The 23,712-nt window shown below is 35.9% G+C and overlaps 1 protein-coding gene across 4 annotated transcripts in view; it reads right to left on the bottom strand.

The window, feature by feature from the left end:
- Nucleotides 1–23,712, bottom strand: part of MEMO1 (mediator of cell motility 1) — a 143,067-nt gene that overhangs the window by 9,083 nt on the left and 110,272 nt on the right. For 2 of the 4 annotated variants that reach the window (XM_003416060.3, XM_003416061.4), the window contains 2 exons: nucleotides 6,100–6,204; nucleotides 3,742–4,408 (listed from right to left, as the gene is read on the bottom strand). In XM_003416060.3, coding sequence (XP_003416108.1) covers nucleotides 4,277–4,408; nucleotides 6,100–6,204 — 237 coding nt within the window. In that variant the 3' untranslated portion in view covers nucleotides 3,742–4,276. The other 2 variants (XM_064277242.1, XM_023555246.2) reach the window with 2 other exon arrangements.

The raw sequence follows: 23,712 nt of genomic DNA, 5'->3' as shown, positions 1-23,712 counted from the left end.
TTTATTCTGAGTTTATGTCTTTCCTAAATATGGGGAGTAATTTTTAAATGGATGGTAAAGAAAGATGGTAGTTATTTTACCAAAAGCCTCATATTTTACCAAAAAAAAAAAAAATCAGTCTAGTGTCCTAGATAGTCAGGTAAACTTGCAAAAAGTTCACCTAATACATCCTCTACTATCAACTAGGTAGCAAGGCACTTAGAATAACTTATAACAATGGATCAAAACCTCCACTGATCATTCTTTTCGTTAACTTTTGGTAGCAAAGCAACAGTCTCCAGGCATAAAAGGCCTTGTATTTTAACACTAGCTATCAACAGTTCCTGGAACCCTGGTGGTACAGTGGTTAAGAGCTCTGCTGCTAACCAAAACGTCCGCAGTTCGAATCCACCAGGCGCTCCTTGGGAAGCCCATGGGGCAGTTTTACTCTGTCCTATAGTGTTGCTATGAGTTGGAATCAACTCAACAGCAACAGGTTTTTTTGGTTTTATCAACAGTTCCTAGTTTCCAATACCCACTTCCCACTTACCTGTATGACCCAAAATAACACCCAAACCCAGCCAACCAGACTACATCAAATTAAGAGAGAGCTGGAATAACAGAAATATACAACTACTTATTGTTGTAGTGTAAATTACCAGTCAATAATTAGAATTACAAGTTAATTATTTAGGGCAAAGGTCAGTAAACTACAGCCTGCAGGTCAAATCCAATTCATTGCCTATTTGTGTAAATAGTTTTATTGTAACACAGGTACACTATCATTTGGGTACATACTGTCTATGGCTGCTTTTGTGATACAAAGACAAAGTCTAATAGTTGTTACAGAAACCGTACAGCCTTCAAAGCCTAAAAGATTTACTATTTGGTCTTTTACAGAAAACATTTGCCAACCCCTAATTTAGGAATCGACTTGACGGCACTGGGTTTCTGGGTTTTTTAATTTAGGGGAATGAACTATTTGCTATCAAAGCAAATTCTGAAATCCCTCACAATAACCATTAACTAGCGCAGGACACTGACTATCTATGCTGGACATAAAAACAGTAAAATATATATAAAAAAGTCTTTTATCCTACTTTTATATGAAAATTTGTTGCCCACAAAAGACAAGCATTTACTTACCTGCTCAATGTGCTAATCTTAAATATACACTTCTTAAGGACTCACTTGGAAACCCTGGTCGCATAGTGGTTAAGTGCTACGGCTGCTAACCAAGAGGTCTTGGTCGGCAGTTTGAATCCGCCAGGCGCTCCTTGGAAACTCTATTGGGCAGTTCTATTCTCTCCTATAGGGTCACTATGAGTCGCAATCAACTCAACGCAGTGGGTTTTTAAGGACTCACTGAGTGTAGCGTGAAAAATCATGAATACGCTGCTCTGTGCAATTTAAGGTAAAAAAAAAAAAAAAGGTTTTGCCAATAACTCGAAAGTATATAATAAAGAAGTAATTCTATAGAACTACATAATAATTTTCCTTATATTTTCAATTCCAAATACGAAACACTTTTAAAGGCACTTAAAGGAAAGTTTAAGTTCAGCAATTTAGTAATGTTAACTGTATCAAATAATGCAAATTAATTCCTCTTTTGTGTTAATAACAACATTTTCATTTTTATGTATGTAGAGTTGAAATCAAAAGGAAACAGCTCCATCTAATTCAAGCATGTGGGTTTTTAACATCAGGAAGTGACACTAGAATCTTTAAAGAGTAAAATTATAACATTGAAGTACTTTCAAACTGGAAGATGCTTAAGAGATCACCTCTACATCGTACGGATGAAAAAGTTTCCGTAAGACATGAAATATCTAAGGTCAGACACCTCATCAGTGGAAAAGACAGAACTAGAATTCAACACTCAACTAATCTGTTCAGAACTTTGTATTTCATGATCAGTTATGAATGATAGGCTCATACACTTGGAGAGGGTGGGGCGATGTTGAAATATTCTACAGTTTTAAAAGTGCAGTAAACATACTCCAGGGCTACAATCCAACCAACCTAGGCACCCTCTTGTCTTTTTTTTTTAATGAATTGTAGATTTACAAAACCAGAAAAAGAGTCATTGTACAACAATTCCTATTAGAACGATCAAAGAAACAACCAATTAAACTGCTTAACAAATCGTCAAAGATCAGAAAAAAATAATACTGGTAAAGGTGCAGTATGATGGGTACTCAAGCACTGCCAATTTGGTAAAAACCTTCTGAAGGATAATCTGGCAGTATTTCAAAGAGCCTATGAAGTTGTCACTGTCTAAACCAATAATCCCATTTCCATGAATATATCCTAAATAACTAACATAGAGTTCAAATTTTACATTCAAGTATGTCCATCCTACTATTATTGATAATTGTGAAAGATTAGAAGCAACCTAATATTCAAAGAGACAGCCGGTTAAATTACCATCTATTAATACAATGGAATATTAGCCAATCACTGAAAAAGCTCACATTTTCAATGACGAAGTGCTAATGATACGTGAAAATATAAAAAGCAAGGAACACAACAATATAATCTCAATTTTGTTACTACGCACAAACACATATACACACATTCACACATATATATAACATAGACAAAGACTGAAAGACAGCAAAATATTAACACTATTATCTGGTTAGTGAGACTGCAGTTGTTTATAATTTTTAGTATTTTTCAAATATTTTATAATAATCATGTATTAATTTTATACTCAAAACGTTAAAAATTCATTCTGTTGTAGTCAGTTTTGAAACTTGTATAGTCTATAAGGCAAACAATAAATTCTATAGTACTCAAAAGTATTTGTAAATTATGGGAAATAAATCACTAATATGTAAGAGTATAATTTCCAAACATGCAGATGGGTAATTTTGAATCAGAAAGGCGATTTTATTTTACCTCAATTCTTGAGTATAAAAAATTGATATCTGATAAATAAAAAAGGCAAATCTTTAAATAAAATTGGTGCAAGGCATCTAAAAGTTGTGCTATTCTGGCATATCACTGAAGATATAAACACTCTCCCATGTAATGGAGATATCCAGTGTTAGGTTAAAATAGTTATAATCTAGTACATGCAAGATGGTCAAATAATTAACAAAATGAATTAAAGGTTTTTGCCTAAGTGAATAGAATTGGTCTATGCTAAAGAAAGAAAGTAATACAACACTATACCATTATTTTAGTTGGAAGAGCCGCACCAAAAATCTTTGGGGAAAAAAAAAAATTTTTTTTTTTTTTTTTGAGAATATAAGAAAACACAGTGGTTTTGTTTCTGTTAATGATTTCTTGGTAAATATTCAAGTAAAAGAGTCAAATTGCAAAAAGTGCTAGAAACCACAGCAGTGTATGGTCTGCAATGATTTGAAAAAGACTAATAAGGACACTCTCCAGTGTCTTCTCATTTACAGACTACTGCCTACCAAGCGTAATCTTTAAAAGTGAAGAACTACATCTATGTTCTTTTACAATCTCCACTCCTGAATTTATATTCCATTACAATATAGTATCTGACACAAAGGGATATCACACATAAAAAGACAAACCAGGTCATTTTTAAATGTTAACTTTCAAATTATGATACTAGTTTTTGTGATTAAAAAAATCACTAAACATGTAAGATATAAAATACACCCCAAAAAATTTTTACGTTTAAGAGCTGAGGGTTACCATTTTTAACATAAAAATTCTGAGATGGGATTAACAAAAAAAACAATTTTAATATATACCACAGAGCAATAAGTTTAAATCAGACTATTTTGAGTTGTGTAGCCCTTTATTAGCAACTAAAATAGAAGGTATCTGTTGTACATGGGTAGTAATTGACTATAACTGGAGGTTTATTATATTCTAATACAGATCATTTATAAATGCAATTTCTTTATTAAAAAGCTTCCACCCCTTTTTTTGTTTGTTTGTATACAATTTGCAAAACTATTCTGAAAGCTGAATATATGTGCACAAGTCTGCAAAGAGTGCAAATTTAGGATATGGTAAATGCTTTACAAGTTGCTTTCAAAAAACTGTCTGCCACAATTGGGCCTTTACATTACCATCTTTTTTGACCAAAATATTTTGATGCCAGCCTTCTTTCCACTGCCCTAAACAACAAAGCATCTTTTAATGAGTTGAAATTAAGGAAGGACTACACCTACTAGAAAAGAAGAGAAGTTCTATTAGTTTGAGGTTTCAGAATTACCCCAAACCAGAAACAGTATCTTTGAAAGGGCTAGGCTGGGACCCCAGACAAAGTATGAGTATGTGCAGGTGGCATCCCTGAGGATTCAGAGCTTCAGTGGACCGTGAGTGCTCCAGCTGCATAACTCACTGAACTGTCTTGCCAGCTTCTACACTGGCTTGACTGGGCATAATTCAAAAAGGAAAAGCTCATATTCATTCCATTCTTTTGGAGCTCTGTGATAGCCTAGAAAAAGAAAATTTTGGTTATGACATACACCATACATAAAAATGAGCCCTCTAAATGTGTTAGTGGTCTAATTTTGTCCACTTCACTGATGAAGCCTAGATCTCTTAATACTTTTCACACATTTGTTTCCTGAAGTTCTGTTGTTGTAGTCTCATATTAAATAGAAAAAAGAGAAAATTCCTCATTTCTTTCAAAGAAATTCCCCATATCTAATTTCTTGATAAATATCAGTCATCTTTCACCCTACCTCTCCCTGTATTTAATAAGGCCACTTTAAAAAACAAACCAAAAAGATCTTCTAAGCCAAATCTTCACCGCTTCTGGCTTGATACCTGGGAGTCTTTTCTTTGTATGATTTTAACTAAATTTGAAGTGTATATAAATTAAGTCCTAGGTCTAAGGGGTATACTCGAGTTGTTATTTCAATTGTGGACTGGCTCATCATTTATTTTATAAAAATTTTATTTAATTTTATTCAGATTTTAGGAAATTAGTACGATTTATTATAGTTTAAATTTCAGAGATCAGTTCAAGCCATTGACTGGCTTTTCTTCCAATCAATCAGTATTGCTTAACACAAAAGCCTTCCTAAAAACACACAACATACTATCCTTCAAATCACATTAAAATAACACGAGGCTTGAAGGCTCTGCCCTAGACTATTATGGACTACATGGCCTTCACCATTATTGCTCTGTCCCTCCTACCAATGAGCCTATTGCTACTTTTTCCTCTCATTCTTGAGTATATCCATTCTCTTCTTTCTTAAATAGTTTCACATTTTTCTTTCAGAAATTTCATATTGCTTTATTTATTAGAGGGAAAAAATAATACTATATTCCTTTCAAAAACCCAGCTCAAACAACAAGTGCTGGAGAGAGGCTAAGGATCTGTGAAATGGTGGGAGGCTACAGTGGGGTACACCTATACATCATTTCATTTGCATGGATTCAGCATAGTGTTTGGTGCACAGCAAATTCAAATTTTGCCTTTTGAAACTTTTTTTTTCCCTGAATATTTTTGAGCTGCGGTTGATTGAATGCGTGGATGCAGAACCCACGGATATAAAGGGCTGACTGTATATGCCATCTGTCTTGCTTTATTATGAACTTCTAAAGTTCAAGGGTTAAATGTGTCCATTTATTTATTTATTTTACAGCCTAGAACACTAAATAAAACCGAAAAATTAATAAGACCATATGTCTTGAAAGGTCAATCTGATTGATATTTGTAAAACCAAATCCACTGCCCTCGAGTCGATTCCGACTCACAGCAACCCTATAGGACAGAGCAGAGCTGCCCTATAGGGTTTCCAAGCAAGAGCTGGTGAATGCAAACTGTTGACCTTTGGTTAGCAGCCAAGCTCTTAACCACTATGCCACTAGGGCTCCATTTGTAAAACGGCACATTGGAATTGGCTGAAAGTTAAGAGAAAATATGGGGTCTCTATTCTAAATAACTTTCTGTATTTAACGGAACATATTGAATTGTATTCCAATAATAAATAACTTTATTCAAGTATCTAAAACAATGGAAATCCACATTAACTTAAAGGTACTTGAGAAAGAAAACTGACTATATGTACATAAAACCAGGGATAACAAGGTATCACAGATGGTAACATTTAAGATATTTTGAAACATCACAAGATCAAATGTTAAAAGTCAAGCCATCATAAAGATACTCACATTTAATAACACCCCGATAGGATGTCTTCCACATATTGTATTATGGTATTTCTTCAAGTAATTGCTAAAAGATACAGGGTCTAATTGTTCTATAATACTCATGCCCTAAAAAAAAAAATGAGAAAGAACATGAAAGAAAAGGAAAAAGAATATAATGTATTACTTACTAATTATATTTTAAAAATGTTAGAGGTAAGCATCATAATTTTTCAATTAAGGAGAAGTAAACACATTAAATAAACCTTGTGAAATATCAAACTCACTCATCAAATGTAATCTTAACTATTTCAACTCTCAATAATATATATGCTTCATTGACCAAAAAAACTTTGAATCCCCAGCTTATTTTTCTCTGACTTCCTGATATGTTTCTACACCATATTCACCAGTTGTCATTTAGCTTACAATTACACTTTCCACTGTTTTAGTTTCCTTAAATAATATTTATAAAAGTATATCTGCCATAATATTCATATGAAATCTAAATGAAATTTATTTATTGCTGTTTTTGTCTTTGTTTGTATTTCTCCCTGCCACTAGCATGAATAATCAAAATTTTATTGTAATTTAACTGCTTCACTAACATATACTTATATATTAACAGAGTATAACACATTTCAAATTATCAGCAATTATCTAAGTATAATACCAAAAACTAAGAAGATAGTTAACATATTTTTAATCTAAATCCCATGAAAGACTGATAAAAGCTTAAGAAACATGGGTCTTTTATAACAAGTTTAAAAATGAGTTTTTCCCATCTCTTTATACTTTAAACAAGAATAATTTATTTTCAACATTTTAATCCAGAATCAAATTTAGTTATTGTTAAAATGACCACTTTTATACTTTAAACGAGAGTAACTTATTTTCAAGATTTTAATGCAGAATCAAATTTACTTATTGTTAAAATGACCACTTTTACACTTTAAACAAGAATAACTTATTTTCAAGATTTTAATGCAGAATCAAATTTATTTAATTATTGTTAAAATGACCACTATGATCTGGACACTCCAAATTCTACACTGTCAAATATATGTCAAATAATGTATTCATAATTCACTAATATATAGCAACTTTAATCATCTGAATCAGCCACTAAATCACTGAGTCTAATTCATTCAGCAATTACCTTATTTTGTTACTCAGCTAAAACACTTCACACATGTGTTCAATAAAGCAGATTAATATCCTCTGTGAGAAATGTAAATGGTGGTTTAAATACAGACTTCATTGGTTTATTTTGTATAGCTTTATTATTATATTCCATGTGTTCTAACAAAATACACACCTATGGTAATCAGATGAACATTCATAATAAAAAAGTGATCTAAAATATGATAATAATCAGTAGATGGCATGCAAATTTTGCACTGACAGCATCAGAATTTGATTTTATAAAGAACCTTTCCTTAGAATATTCAAGTCCTTCATAAACATTATCACATTTTCTCACTGAATATATATCTTAATTGCTTGCACATAAATTAACCACTGTCAGATTTATCCACAATTTTTAACACTAAGTTGTTTTTCCCCTGCTAACTTAAGAGCCAAACCTAAGATAAACAATTAATATCATAATTTTGATGTAAAGAAATTCATAAAAAAGTAAAAAAAAACTTGTCCCTAAATTTCTAAATTTTCCCACTTAGTACCGGCTGTAGTAGAGTCAATTCCAACTCATGGTGACCCCCTGTGTGGTGTCACAGTAGAATTGTGCTCCCTAGGGCTTTCAATGGCTGATTTTTCAGAAGTAGATTGCCAGGTCTTTCTTCCAAAGCACCTCTGGGTAGGCTTGAACCTCCAAACTTCCAGTTAGCAGTCGAGCTTGTTAACCACTTACACCACCCAGGGACTCCTCTCTTCATTATAGTATAACAAGAGTCATTCTAACGATTCTTTTAACATCCTTGCATAACACAATTAAATACTGTAAGAGAACTTCTAATGCTCCTGACTGAAGTGGAGGACTTTACCTTAAAAAGAATTCTAACTCATTAATAAACTACGTGACATAGAGGTTCCAATGTACTGCTTAACGTTAAAATCACGAAGACCATTCGGAACAAACTTACCACATCTATATATCAACACATGATGAAAAAGCCAAAGAGGAGAAAACAAATGATCATATTTGTAAAAAGACAAATTAAAGAATTCAAAGTAACTGGCCAAGGAACTTTTATATGCAAAGATATATACTTGTAAATGTAGAGAAGACACTACTAAACAAGAGTTCAAAATGAAAATACATGGGTTAAATTACAACAGAGAAAATTAAAAATTTGATGATGGATGTTAAGGGATTACTTTATTAAAATTTTCATTTGTTTTTATTTTAATTTACTAGGGTCTGGTATGTTGAGAATTTGTTCACATTAATCTGAAACATGAAATTGGTCACGTAAGATATAAACAAATTTAACAAAGTTTAATTAGTTATGAACTTTGATTCCCTAAAGTTTCTTATTTACCTAGGGCAAGAATCACTTCCACTATACTCAATTCTCTGACAAGTGTGATCAAGGTGTGCCTTTTTTATTAATGACAAAGAGGAAAACGTTAAGGCTTTTTTTTTTTTTTAACTAGGTAAACCCCTCCAAATGGACAGGTAAACGTTTCCATCATCATGGAGTATGCAAACAGAAGCAATAATGATAAAATTATATAACAGAATATCCATTTGCTAATACTGAATACTGGCAAATATGCTTTAATATATATTGATATTTTTATACTGAAATTATTATACCAAAATTCCAAGATGATGGAAATGCGAGTTCAATAAACTCCAAAAAGATCCAGAAGAGTCTCCCCAAATATGCCTAATTAACTTTTCTATTCCTTAAAATACTGAAGATATATCAGTGAGTCGAAAATCCAGGCAATGGAAAGCTTGCCTAGGGCCTACTGTATCAAAAATTTGATTGTTCATGTGAACTTAATCTACTATGAAACAGTGAAATGCGTTAATACCCATTCATCTCTAAGATATTAAGCAGACATTAAAGTACCAAAAGCCAATCAATCACAATCTGTGTTTCTGAGGAACTTAGCAGCTTCAGCAAGTAATTCTAAAATTGAGAGCTAACACCTCCTACTACTGGGGGGGAAAAATCTATTAGTGTGCTGGTTCTCCCAGTAATAAGTAAAAGCTTGTAATGTCAAAATCCCAAGTGGCGATCCTAAACTGAACAGGCAGTTTTAACTGACAGAGCCGCATAATCAGAGCTGATTTAAGACAACAAACATGAGCAAATATCTTCCCTTTAAAAATGAAGCTCATCTACATAAGTTATTTAAAATATTACCCAGAAATAAAACTTTCCCTAAAGTAACAAACATGAAAGAGTAGCAAAAAAAAGTTTGTAGAGACCTTTAAAAAATAAGAACTAGAATCATGTGTTTTAATCATTACCACACAATTAATAAACTAAATATTATAAAATCATTAGAACTCTGGTCTCACTTTTTAAAGGATAGACATTTATATCAAAGGGGTGGGTAAACATTTATGGGAACGGGTGAGAAAAGAAAATATTCTGTTTTCTTTAAGAGATGCTAAGATTAAATCCTATAGTGAAAGAAATTTTACTAAAAAAAATCCTAAAAATAGCAGCGCTAAGAAGCAATGTACTAACAAATGGCTATCATACAGATAATGACATAAAACCTACCAAAGACTATTAAAGAAGCTATGAGCCAAAGTTTGAGAGAAAGAAATATGAGTAGGAAAATATGAACAATTTTCATTTTCAAAAGAGTACAACGGAAGAAAGAAAAGTAGACGAAATTCAAATTAAATGAAGTTAGTCGCTACTGATAAATTTGGAGGGAAAAGAAGTTATAAAGAATGAACTACAGCGACATTTTCAGATTCTCTCCGCCAAATCCATAATTAAACACTGGTCTGCAGCAGAAAAAATGATAACATCTGACTATGTAATATTTATAAAATATAAGCATGGCTAATATTTCATGTAAGTAACCTAAAGTTCACGAAATCAATGTCTTAAAATGCTTTCTGCTTTGGTCATTGTAATTACTGAAACTGCAAAGTACTAATTAAAAAATATATATATATGCTCCATAGTTGATATTATCACAAAAAGACTTTCAGAAGCTACATCTCCTATTACCTACAGTCACTTATTTTTTCCCAACTACACTATTTGAAAATTCTAATTTATTTTTCTTTCTTTATGTGTTTTTATTATTTCCAAGACATTCAAATGTCAGGAAATCAAACATTTTGCAATAGAAACAGCTATTTTTCTTTTGCTTTTGGAACTTAGGAACAATTTTACTTAAGTTTTTTTTTTTTTTAATAACAAAAAAGCATCAAAACATAATAAAAAAACATAATAAACACACTAATTTTGAAAGGTTAAATCCAAAATTTTATACTTAAAAATAATTTCTTTTTATGCTATAAAACTTTGAAAATGTACATTTTAATTCAGTATTGCCAACATTTTTGTAAGTTATACAAAAAACCAATCAACTATACTTGCTCTGAAAAGGTTGCATATAGAAATGAAAATATAGGTTCTCAAACGAATAAAATCTTATAAAATGATCTTGGAAAAGGAATATGCAAAAGGATATTTACCATCTGTTTATTTAAATCAAGACAACACATTATATGAGTCTGCCTGTGTGCATAGTCATACGTATACACGCATGTATGCATGAGTACATATATAACATATTTTGACCTGATTATTCTAACTCCTAGAATTGACTTATAAATTGAATTAACAGCATGCTAACAAAATAACAGAACATTTGTGAGCCCTTTAAAAATTCTATGTATAAACAGAATTGTAATAAAGACCAAAAAATCAACTCCAAGTCAAATGTTATATGAAATATTAAACTAAGAACATTAATGTGAAGCAAATATTCTATGTTTATTCAAAAACTGTAGTCTAGGCTATTTAATAAAAAATTTAAAGTCATGTTCTGGTAATTTTGGACACCTCAAGTAATCAAATATAAATTAAGAAGTCAACTTGAAGCTTACTGGTCCTACTGTCAAGGGAATATGATGATGTTTGACCTATAAACCTTATTGTTCTTTTAATTAACTTCTATCTTGAAAGACTCAGGAGACAGCAGAAAAGGCAACTGTCATAGTTATCTAGTGCTGCTATAATAGAAAAACCACAAGTGGATGGCTTTAACAAAGAGAAGTTTATTCTCTCACAGTCCAGTATGCTAGGAGTCCAAATGCAGGGCAACGGCTCCAGGGGAAGACTTTGTCTTTCTGTTGGCTCTGGAGGAAGGTCCTTGTCATCAGTCTTCCCTTGGTCTGGGAGGATCTCACTGCAGTAACCTCAGGTCCAAAGGATAAGCTCTGCTCCTGGCGCTCCTTTCTTGGTGGTATGAGGTCCCCCATCTCTCTGCTCACTTCTCTCTTTTATATCTCAAAGAGACTGGCTTAAGACACAATCTAATCTTGTAGATCTCATCAATATAACTGCCACTAATCCATCTCATTTCATCTAGTGGTAGGATTTACAACACATAGGGAAATCACATCAGAAGATAAAATGGTAGATAACAATATAATCATACAAGGGAATCACGACCTTGCCAAGTTGACAGATATTTTTGGCAGACAGAGTTCAATCCATGACAGCAACTATTTCGAAAGTTAATGAGAATCCTGCCAGTGGGTAACTGTTATTCTTTTTGCTTTGCTTCACGGTGAGAAACCAATGTCCATTTATCTAGCTAATCACATGCATCAAAAAAGACAAATAAAGCTAGTCCTCTTAATAGCTAACAGTGAACACACAGAAAAAAAGGTTAAAAGAATTGTTAAATATGAATGTCTATATAACAGAACAACAAAGAATATTAAATAAAGTATTTAAATGTGAAACAATTCCAGAGTTCCAAAGAATGATATCTTCAGTAACTGCAGAGCACCCAGTAAATCAAAATTTTGGAGAAACCATCTCCCTTGAGTTAAAAGCATCGATTCACCAACTTACAAATTCTTACATTTGCAAACATTAAGCGTTGCTTGGCTTGCCTGATTAAAGTACAGAAATGATTTAAAGAGCTGAATGGAAAATGAGGGGAGGGAAGATAGATGTGAAATTTTTGTTTTACTTCTATAGTTCCAAGACCAGTAGTTCAGTAAGTCAGTGGTTCTCAGTACAAATTCACCTACAAAGCTATTTTAGGAGTAAGGATGTTGGGGCCCTTTCCATACTACTGAATGGGAATCTTCAGGAATGTGGTAGGGCCAATTCTATTTTGTAAAAACTCCACAGGTGATTCACTTGTAAAGACAGGGTTGAAGATTACTACAATAGACAATCTCATCTCTGTCCTGGCTTTAAGTACCATCTACATGTTGAGAGCTCCCAAACATACATCCCTAAGTCCAGACCTCTTTCTTCTCTGAGCTCCAAACCAATATAGCCAATCCATTAGATAAATTCTGTTGCCTCTGTTTATGAAAAAAAGCCTTTGCCATCAACTCGAATCTGACTCATAGCGACCCTACAGGAGAGAGAACTGCCCCATAGGGTTTCCAAGGAGCAGCTGGTGGATTCGCACTGCTGACCTTTTGCTTAGCAGCCACAGCTCTTAACCACTGTTTATGAAAGAGATCTCAAATTTATCATCTTCTTTATATCTCCACTCCCACCACTCCTGTTCAAGTCACTATCATCTCCCCTCTGGACTATTGCCAACGGCCCATGTTGCTACTGCTGTCCCCCCAATAGAATCCATTCTTCACACAACCAGAGTGCCTTTTTTAAAAATGTATATAGTATCATTTCACTTCCCGTTGTACTTAACATCTAAATTTCTTACCCTGGACTACAAAACCCTACATTATGTGATCACTACCTACCCCTCTTACCACAAATCACACCACTCTTTCTCTTACTTCATTATACTCCTGAAACACTAGCCTTTTTTTCTCATCTTCTAACACACCCGCCTTTTTCCTAGTCTTTGCATGGGCAGTTCTTTCTACCTAGAATGCTCTTCCCTCTGATTCTCCCTTGGTTTGCTCCTTATCATTCAGATCAGACCTTAAATGACTCCTCAGAGACTTTCTCTAAGAAGTCTTTCTACAACCCCTCAAAGTAGTGTCAAATCATTTAATACCTCAAAACCCTTTTATATTTTTTGCATAATGTACATAACACTATTTGGAACTAATTTATATATTAACTTTTATTTAATGCTTATCTCTTCCCATTAGAATAAAAGCTCCATGAGAGCAGAAGGCATGTCTGCTTCTTCGCTGCCGTATCTTTACCAGTAGCTAGGACCGCAGATGCACTCAAAAATGGTTGGCAAGATGAAAATCCAAATACCTACTTAATTGAGATCTCCACTTTTATGTCTTAGAGAAAGAAGTTTAACATACCCTTAATAGAATTTATGATCTCCCTTCCTCAAAAACAAACAGTAACAAGAAAAAAACTGGTCCTCTCTTCTTGTGCTTCTTACCTAAGCGAATAGTACAACCACCCATCCAGCAGCATAAGGTAGAAACTTAGGAGTTAATTCTGACACATCTTTCACCTTCCAAATTTAATCCATCTCCAAATCCTGTCATCAATTTGTCTCCTAAATATACTAAATACAACTACTTCTGTCCCTCTCTTCCACCATCACTACCCCATTCACTGTCTAAATTACCATCATTTTTCACTTGGTTTACCCAGCTGGTCTCTGCATATCTCCTCTCTCCTCCCTCCAACCCATCTGCTATACTGCAGCCATATGATCTATTCAAATAAAATCTGATCTTATTACTTCCTTAATTCAAATAGCCTGTTCTAGGTTCTCTAGCTTCATCTTTCACCACTCCTATTCATTCACCCATTTACCCATTAATTCATTCACATATTCATTCATTCAACATGAGTGAGAGAGAGAAAGCCCACTCACAGGCCCTGGGAACATTCTAATAGTAGAGGTTGTCACCAAACAAATCAACAAATAGATAAGTTACATAGAAATAGCACTAATAAGAAAAATGAAATACAGTAAGCTCAAAGAACTGTTCACCATAGGGGCATAATGGAAAATTATGGGTAAATTTTTGGTTGTTCAAATAATTAGAAGATGCTATTGAGATTCGACGGCACTGGGTTGTTTTTTTTTTATTGAGATTCACTAGGTTACCTTTTCTCCTTCATATTACACTTAAGGTATTTTTTTTTAATTATGTGTATAGGGACATTATATGCATTAATTCTTTCTTCCAAAATTACATTTATTGAGAACCTACTTATGTTCTAGGCACTTTGGATACATCACTTAACAAATATCCTGACTAACAAAAATGCAGTACATAACTCAATTAGTTTGTTCAAAGAAAAAGTGGAGCAGTGTAAGGAGGACTGCGAATGCTGCGGGGGTGGGGATGCAGGATGCGAAATTAAATAAGGTGGTCAGTAGGCCTTACTGGAAGATGAGAGCTGAGCAGAGACTTGAGATAAGGTGACACAAGTCAAGTGTGAACTGAGCAAAAGCCCTAAATTGGGAAAGTCTATGGCATTTTCAAGGAACAATAAGGAACCCAGTGTGTCCCCAACAGAGTGAATGAAGAGAGATAATGAGCCAGCAAACTGTGCTGGTCCTGATAGCCTATTATAAGCACTTTGGCTTTCACTCTGAATGAGATGGGGCACTATTACAGAGGGTTTGGAGTAGACAGTGACATGACTCACCTTAAAAGGATTGCACTGCTTTCTACTTTAAGCTACTTGAGACTAAAGAAGACCACTTAGGAACCTGCCATCAACTGAAATGGGAATGTCTATGAATACATTTTTGTGCGGAGAAAATCAGGAGTTCAGTTTTGGGTATGTTTAGTTTCAGATCTTTTATTAGACATCCAAGCGGAGATATCAAGCAAGTAGCTGGGTAAGTGTGGAGTTTGAGAGCATGATCCTGGCTGAAGTTATTCTTACTGATTTTGATGGGAATAGCATTACTTTTTCATAAAACTTAGTTCAACAATGTCAAAACCCACCGTCCAGGAGGAAGACTATATTTACTTCGTGACTTCTCAGTACAGTGATACCTTTTAAAATTATTTTCAGTAAGATCAATAAATCAAAATAAAGATAATTTTAATGAGAAGGAAAAATTTATACACCCACTCCTCACTTATCAACATGGTTAGGTTCCAAAGACCAAGTCATTATGCAAAAATCAGTGTTATGTCCAAATGGAGGATTTTTTTTCTTTTTTAGAAAAAAAATTTTCTAAAATTTTTTTATTTAGAAAATACGATCATAGAAATATTAACAGCTAAGATTTACTGATGTGCTCATCACTATGCTGACTCCAGTTATGGATTATTCCTCTGTGGAGAAGGAGGCTTGGAGTAGACAAAGCTACATAAAGCCAAATTTTGTGGCTGGGGGGCCCATGGATTAACCACTTCACCTTCCTCTTCTACTGGGTCAGAGATTCCCTTGCGGAGGTACCTACAGGGCTCTACTTCTACTCCTGTAACCCCTGCATTCATGATCCCAGGACCTGCTCTGCTCTCTGGGTCTGGAGAGTCACCAAGGCTCAGGGCTTCATGCAAGGACACCGGGAGCTTGGCCATGCACCCAGCACCCGGCCCCACCAAGGCAGAGGTTTCATGCTCAGTTTGGCTCACTTTGAGATGTCACTGAACTGGCACGCATTTCTTCGAAACACTCTCTCTGATGCCTCTTTCTTTACTCCCTTTCCATCCCAAAGCAATTTTGAGCTGCTGAGTCTCAGGATGCATAGGAGCTCGGAAACCAGAACAGATGTCCCCGGGCTAGGTGCTGCTGCCGATGCATCCACTTGGATGCCATGACCATGGCGGAAGCAGCTGGACGCGGCAGCCATGCACAGAAGGGAGAGGAGAGCACGGCCCAGCTTCCTGGAGGCCACACAGAAGTAGGTATACACATACCACTAATAATTTATATTTCACATACACAAGCCTTAATTCTTCAAAGACATTTTCAAAAAATTTTTATTGTGCTTTAAGTGAAAGTTTACAAATCAAATCAGTCTCTCATACAAAAATTTATATACACCCTGCTATATATTCCTAGTTGCTCTCCCCGTAATGAGACAGCAGACTCCTTCCCTTCACCCTCTATTTTCGTGTCCATTCGGCCAGCTTCTGACCCTCTCTGCCTTCTCATCTCCCCTCCAGACAGGAGCTGCCCCCATAGTGTCGTGTCTACTTGATCCAAGAAGCTCACTCCTCACCAATATCATCTTCTATCCTATAGTCCAGTCCAATCCCTGACCCAAGAGTTGGCTTTGGGAATGATTCCTGTCTTGGGCTAACAGAAGGTCTGGGGACCATGACCTCCTGGGTCCTTCTAGTGTCAGTCAGACCATTAAGTCTGGTCTTTTCATGGGAATTTGAGGTCTGCATCCCACTGCTCTCCTGCTCCCTCAGGGGTTCTCTATTGTGTTCCCTGTCAGAGCTGTCACAGGTTGCAGTCGGGCACCATCCAGTTCCTCCGGCCTCAGGCTGATGTAGTCTTTGACTTATGTGACCCTTTCTGTCTCTTGGGCTCATAACTACATTGTGTCTTTGGTATTCTTCATTCTCCTTTGCACCGGGTGGGTTGAGACCAACTGATGCATCTTAGATGGCCACTTGCTAGCATTTAAGACCCCAGATGTCACTCTCCAACGTGGGATGCAGAATGTTTTCTTAATAGATTTTATTATGCCAATTGACTTAGATGTCCCTAGAAACCATAGTCCCCAAACCCCCGCCCCTGCTACGCTGGCCTTCAAAGCGTTTGGTTTATTCAGGAAACTTCTTTGCTTTTGGTTTAGATCAGTTGTGCTGACCTCACCTGTATTGCGTGTTGTCTTTCCCTCACCTAAAATAGTTCTTGTTTACTGTCTAATTAGTGACTACCCCCTCCCTTCCTCCCCACTCTTGTAACCATCAAAGAATATTTTCTTCTCTGTTTAAACTATTTCTTGAGTTCTTACGATAGTGGTCTCATACAATATTTGTTCTTTTGCAACTGACTGATTTCATTCAGCATAATGCCTTTCAGTTGCCTCCATGTTAGGAAATGTTTCATGGATTCATCGTTGTTCTTTATTGATGCATAGTATTCCATTGTGTGAATATACCATAATTGAGTTATCCGTTCACCCGTTGATGGGCACCCTGGTTACTTCCATCATTTTGCTATTGTAAACAGTGCTGCAATGAACATGGGTGTGAATTTATCTGTTCATGTAAAGGCTCTTGTTTCTCTAGGATATATTCCAAAGAGTGGAATAGCTGCATCATATGGTAGCTCTATTTCTAGCTTTTTAAGGTAGCGACAAATCAATTTCCAAAGTGGCTCTACCATTTTACATTTCCACCAGCAGTGTATGACTGTTCCAGTCTCTCTACAACCTCTCCAACATTTATTATTTTGTGTTTTTTTTGGATTAATGCCAGCCTTGTTGGAGTGAGATGGAATCTCAATGTAGTTTTGATTTACATTTCTCTAATAGCTAATGATCCTGAGCATTTCCTCATGTATCTGTTAGCTGCCTGAACATCTTTAGTGAAGTGCCTGTTCATATCCTTTGCCCATTTTTTAATTGGGTTATTTGTCTTTTTGTTGTTGAGTTTTTGCAGTATCACGTAGATTTCAGAGATAAGACGCTGATCGGAAATGTCATAGCGAAAAACGTTTTCCCAGTCTGTAGGTAATCTTTTTACTCTTCTGGTGAAGTCTTTGGATGGCCATAGGTGTTTGATTTTTAGGAGCTCCCAGTCATCTAGTTTCTTTTCTGGTGTTTGTGCATTGTTAGTAATGTTTAGTATACTGTTTATGCCATGTATTAGGGTTCCTAGCATTGTCCTTATTTTTTCTTCCATAATCTTTATAGTTTTAGATTTCATATTTAGGTCTTTGGTCCATTTTGAGCTCATTTTTGTGCATGGTGTGAGGTATGGGTCTTGTTTCATCTTTTTGCAGATGGATATCCAGTTATGCCAGCATCATTTGTTAAAGAGACTGTCTTTTCCCCATTTAACTGACTTTGGGCCTTTGTCAAATATCAGCTGCTCATGTGTAGATGGATTTATGCCTAGGTTCTCAATTCTGTTCCATTGGTCTATGTATCTGTTGTTGTACCAGTACCAGGCTGTTTTGACTACTGTGGCTATATAATAGGTTCTAAAATCAGGTAGTGTGAGGCCTCCCACTTTGTTCTTCTTTTTCAGTAATACTTTACTTATCTGGGGCCTCTTTTCCTTCCATATGAAGTTGGTGATTTGTTTCTCCTTCTAATTAAAAAATGTCATTGAAATTTGGATCAGAACTGCATTGTATCTGTAGATGGCTTTTGGTGGAGTAGACATTTTTACGGTGTTAAGTCTTCTTATCCATGAGCAAAGTATGTGTTTCCACTTACGTAGGTCTCTTTTGGTTTCTTGTAGTAGTGTCTTGTAGTTCTCTTTGTATAGGTCTTTTACATCTCTGGTAAGATTTATTCCTAAGTATTTTATCTTCTTGAGGGCTAATGTAAATGGTATTGATTTGGTGAGTTCCTCTTTGATGTTCTTTTTCTTGGTGTAGAGGAATTCAACTGATTTTTCTATGTTTATCTTGTATTGTGATACTCTGCTGAACTCTTTTATTAGTTCCTGTAATTTTCTTGAGGATTCTTTAGGGTTTTCTGTGTATAAGATCATGTCATCTGCAAATAGAGATACTTTTACTTCTTCCTTACCAATCTTGATGCCCTTTATTTCTTTATCTAGCCTATTTGCTCTGGCTAATTGCTCTGAAAAGATATTCTTTCCTAAATGGAAAAAAAAGGAAAGTCAAGGAAGCAAGCCAGAGCAGAAATGGAAATCATACAGCTGCTATCTCTTTGAAAGTCAAGTCTTTCAAGACCTAAATTTAGGGACTAAAATTTCTGGGGCTTTTGAAGCTGATCTCAGTTTTCATCTTTAAAAAAATCTTCTTTGACTAGCTTTGTTGAATCCCCTCACCCACTGTGATCGTTAATTTTACATGTCAATTTGATTAGGCTATGGTGCCCAGTTGTTGAGTTAAACCCTAGCCTAGACTCCGTTATAAAGTAGTAGTAGTTATTTTTGTAACTTATCACTAAGCTGACTCCAACTCATGGCAACCTTATGTATAACTGAACAAAACACTGTTCAGTCTGTGCCGTCTTCATGATTATTTATATGTTTGAGATCATTGTTGCATCTATTGTATCAATCCATCTAATTGAAGGTTTTCCTCATTTTCATTGGCCCTCTACTTTACCAAACATGATGTCCTTTTCCAGCGACTGGTCTTTCCTAACGAAGTGTCCAAAGTAAGCAAGTCAAAGTCTCACAATTCTCACTTCTAAGGAGCATACTGGTTGTATTTATTCTAAGACTGCTTTGTTCGTTCTCTGACACTTCAAAGTACATTCTTCACCAACACCACAGTTCGAAAACATTAATTCTTTCTGTTTTCCTTTTTCATTATCCAACTTTCACATGCATATGAGTTGACTGAAAAGACCATGGCTTGGATCTGATTCACCTTAGTCATCAAAGTGACTTCTGCTTTTTAAAATTTTAATCTTTTACAGCAGATTTGGCCAATATGTCATTTGATTTCTTGATTGCTGCTTCCATGTACAAGAAGCAGTTAAATGTGATTAAATCAGGTGGCTTAAGTAAAGCAGATTATACTCCATAATATGGTTGGGCCTCATCCATTCAGTTGAAGGCCTTAAGAGCAAAAAGGGTGTTTTCTCTAGAGTGTATTCTGCCTTCAGGCTATAAACAGACATTTTGCTCTTCCCAACACCTAACTTACAGTTTTGGACACAACACTGCAGTAATCTCCAGCCTATAGGCTGATTTACAATCAAAACCAAACCCATTGCCATTGAGTTGATTCCAACTCATAATGACCCTACAGAACAGAGTAGAACTGCCCCATACGGTTTCCAAGGACTGCCTGGTGGATTCGAACTGCCGACCTTTTGGTTAGCAGGCATAGCTCTTAATCACTATGCTACCAGGGTTTCCACTCACAATCAAAGATATTATCAATTCATCTTATAATAAAGATAAAATATTATTGAAGTATCTTTTTTTTTTTTTATAATTTTGTTGGTAGTTGCCATCAAGTCGATTCTGACTCAGGGCGACTTCATGTGTGCAGAGTAGAACTGCTTCCTAGGGTTTTCAAGGCTGTGACCTTTCAGAAGCAGATTGCCAGGCCAGTCTTTTGAGGCACCTCTGGGTAGGTTTGAACCACTGACCTTTCAGGTAGTAGTCGAGTACTTAACTGTTTGTGCCATCTAGGGACTTTTTTTATACTAAGATTTTGAAATCCAGTGCATATTTTACACTTACAGAATATTCAATTTGGACTACCCACATTTGAAATACTCAATAAATGCAGATGGCTTAGTGGCTACAGTATTACAGTGCTGTTCCAACATACTTACAAACACCATGTCTAAAATTGAACTCATTATTGTTTACCTTAAATCTGACCCTAATACCTTTCCTGTACTGGTGAATAACAACATCTACATAAATATGGTACACAGACATCATTTCAGACTTCTTCAAACCTTACCTGCTATAGCCATTTGTATTAGTTACCTAGTGCTGCAATAACACAAATACCACAAGTGGATGGCTTTAAAGAACACAAATTTATTTTCTCACATTTCTGGAGGCTAAAAGTCCAAATCAGGGTCTTCACTGTGTTGATTCCTTACTTGTCGGTAGCATTCCTCAGTTCCTTGATGTTCCTTGTCTGCCCCCACGTGTCTCTGTGTCTATTCTAGTCTTTTCATAACTCAGAAGTGATTAGGTTTGAGATCCACCCTGCACTGGTATGGCTTTATTAACATTAAAAAAAAAAAAAACCCTATTTCCAAACAGGATTACATCCAGAGGTACAGAGGCCAGGAATTGAACACAAAATTTTGGAGGGGATGCAGTTCAAGCCATAACATTCCACTCTTTGCCCCACCACCCAAATTCATGTCCTTCCCACATGTAAAAACATATTCACCATATCATATCATCCCCAAAAGTCTTAACTCATTCAGTATCAGCTCAAGTTCCAAAATCTCATCTTTTGTATCATCTAAATCTAGAACGGGTGATACTCTGGGTACGTTCCATCCTAATGCAAAATTCCTCTACATCTTTGGACCGCTGAAATCTAGGATACAAATTATCTGCTTCCAAAGTACAATGGCGGAACAGGCACAAGGTAGTCATTTTCAGCCCAAAAAGGATAAACTAGAGGGAAGGAGGAGATCATGGGTAATAACCAAGTCCAAAACTCGGCAGGGCAAATCTCATTACCTCCTGAGGCTTGAAAATAATCCTCTATATTCCAGGCACTTACGGGCAATAATCCAGCCTCCAGACTCTGGGCATTGGCCACACTCTTTGGATTCTAGCCATGGCCCTAGGTATCAGCCCTGCTATCCAGGCCTAATGCTACAGTGATACCACCCCCTCAGCCCTGGGATGCCCTGTTCTCCTGACCCACCAGCATGGAAGCCCCTCCCCCTCAACTTTGGGCAGTAGCCCTATTCTCCCAGTTCACATGAATGGCAACCACACACACCCTCTGGAACCGAGGTGATGACAACCCCACTCTTTGAAACTAACAGGCAGTGACTTTACCCTTTGAGATCCCGAAGGTGGTGGCTCCACCTTTAGAAACTGAGGAAGTGGCAGCCCTGCTCTCCATGCTCCTTCTGACAGTCCAGCTGGTCTGCAAACTGCTCTGGGGATCGTTTCTTCATTTTCTTAGAGGACAACAGATGTTCGCAACCAAGTAGCTCCACTGGCCCATCTCCTGCCTGTAGAATTCCAGGAGGCAGACAGCTTTCCATCATTTTGTCCTGTCTCTGTCCCTTTCACTCTAGGCTGACAAGATTTCTACTGAGGTTGTTGACTAGATACACCAGTCATAGGCCTAATCTCTTTAGTAAACGGCTATTTAGCCATACCTTGGTGTCCTTTCCAGGGCATGCTTTCTTAGTTTTCACAATAGATTTTCTAAATCTTTAAGTTCTAGTTTCTTTTTGCACAGTTCATCTCTAAATCTATCTCATTCCTCCCACATTTCACTCTATGTGACAAAAAGAAACCATTGCCAAATATTGCTTAGAAATCTCAGAGAAATATCAAACTTCATCACTTATAAGCTCTAAACCAAAACAACAACAACAACAACAAAAGAAACCCATTGCCACTGAGTCGATTCCAACTCCTAGTGGCCCTATAGGACAGACCAGAACTGCCCCAAAGGGGTTTCAAGGCTATAAATCTTTACAGAAGCAGACTGCTACATCTTTCTCCCATAGAGCAGGCTGATGGGTTTGAACCTTCGACCTTTTGGTCAGCAGCTGAGCACTTAACCACTACATCACCAGGGATCTCAAGCTCTACTTCCCACAAAACAAACGTAATTCAGAAAAGTTGTCTGCCAATTTGTAACAAGAATCACCTTTCCTCCAGTGTCCAATAACATGCTCATCATTTCCTTTTAAAGCCTCACCAGAAGCACATTTAACATCCACATTTCTAGTAACACTCTGTTCATTATTACAGAAGCATTTCCCAGAGCTCTCAGTTTTTTCCAGCTGTCATCAGAATCGCCCTTAATGTCCATAATTCTACCAAGTTTTTTCAAAGCAATCTAGGTTCTTACTATCAAGTACACCAAAAGTCTTCCAGCCTCTACCCATTACCCAATCCTAAAGCTCTTTCCACATTTTAGGTATTTGTTAGCAAGCACCCAAATGCTCTGGTACCAAATTCTGTCTCCATTACTTAGTGCTGCTATAACACAAATAACTCAAGTGGGTGGCTTTAGAGAATAGTAATGTAATGTCTCACAGTTGTGGAAGCTTAAAGTCCAAATGAGGGTCTCAGCTGTGTAGATTTCTTCCTTGTTGGTGGTCCTGGGCATTCCTTTGTTTCTTGGCTTGTAGGTGAAACTCACATGACCCCTGTCTTCTGTGTGTCTCTGTGATTATTCTGGTCTTTTACAACTCAGAAGTGATTAGGTTTAGCATCCACCCTACACCTGTATGACATCACTAACATAGCAAAAGAAAAACCCTATTTCCAAATAGGACCGCACCCACAAGTACACAAACCAGGAATTCAACATACATTTTCGGGGGACCCAATTCAATCCATAACACTAATCAATTGCTAATGTCTTGCTCATTCTACCTCCTAAATATCTCTTACAATTCTATACAGGTTTGGCTTGTTTGTCACTCTGTTTGATCACTAAACTCTAAGTTCCATTAACTCAGGGAACATATTTTTTTCTTTTTTGTGTCTTACACAGTACCAGACATTAAACATTTGCTATATGAAGAAAATAAATGACGGAAGAATCAAAAAAGTTTCTGTGGCAACTGAGAGCTAAATCTCAGAAAAGTATGAGTACAGAATTAGAAGTCAAAAGAATTAAACTATAGAAATGACAACATCATAATGCCAAAAGCCACTAAATTAAAATCCAAATAAAATTCTAAAGATAAAAATTATTAGACAATAATTATATGTAAAGTAACAATCAAGAGAAA

Source organism: Loxodonta africana, chromosome 26, assembly GCF_030014295.1.
Source record: "Loxodonta africana isolate mLoxAfr1 chromosome 26, mLoxAfr1.hap2, whole genome shotgun sequence".
Lineage (NCBI taxonomy): Eukaryota > Metazoa > Chordata > Mammalia > Proboscidea > Elephantidae > Loxodonta > Loxodonta africana.
The sequence above is the reverse complement of the archived record's forward strand: the minus strand, read 5'-3'. Positions and strand labels throughout refer to the sequence as shown.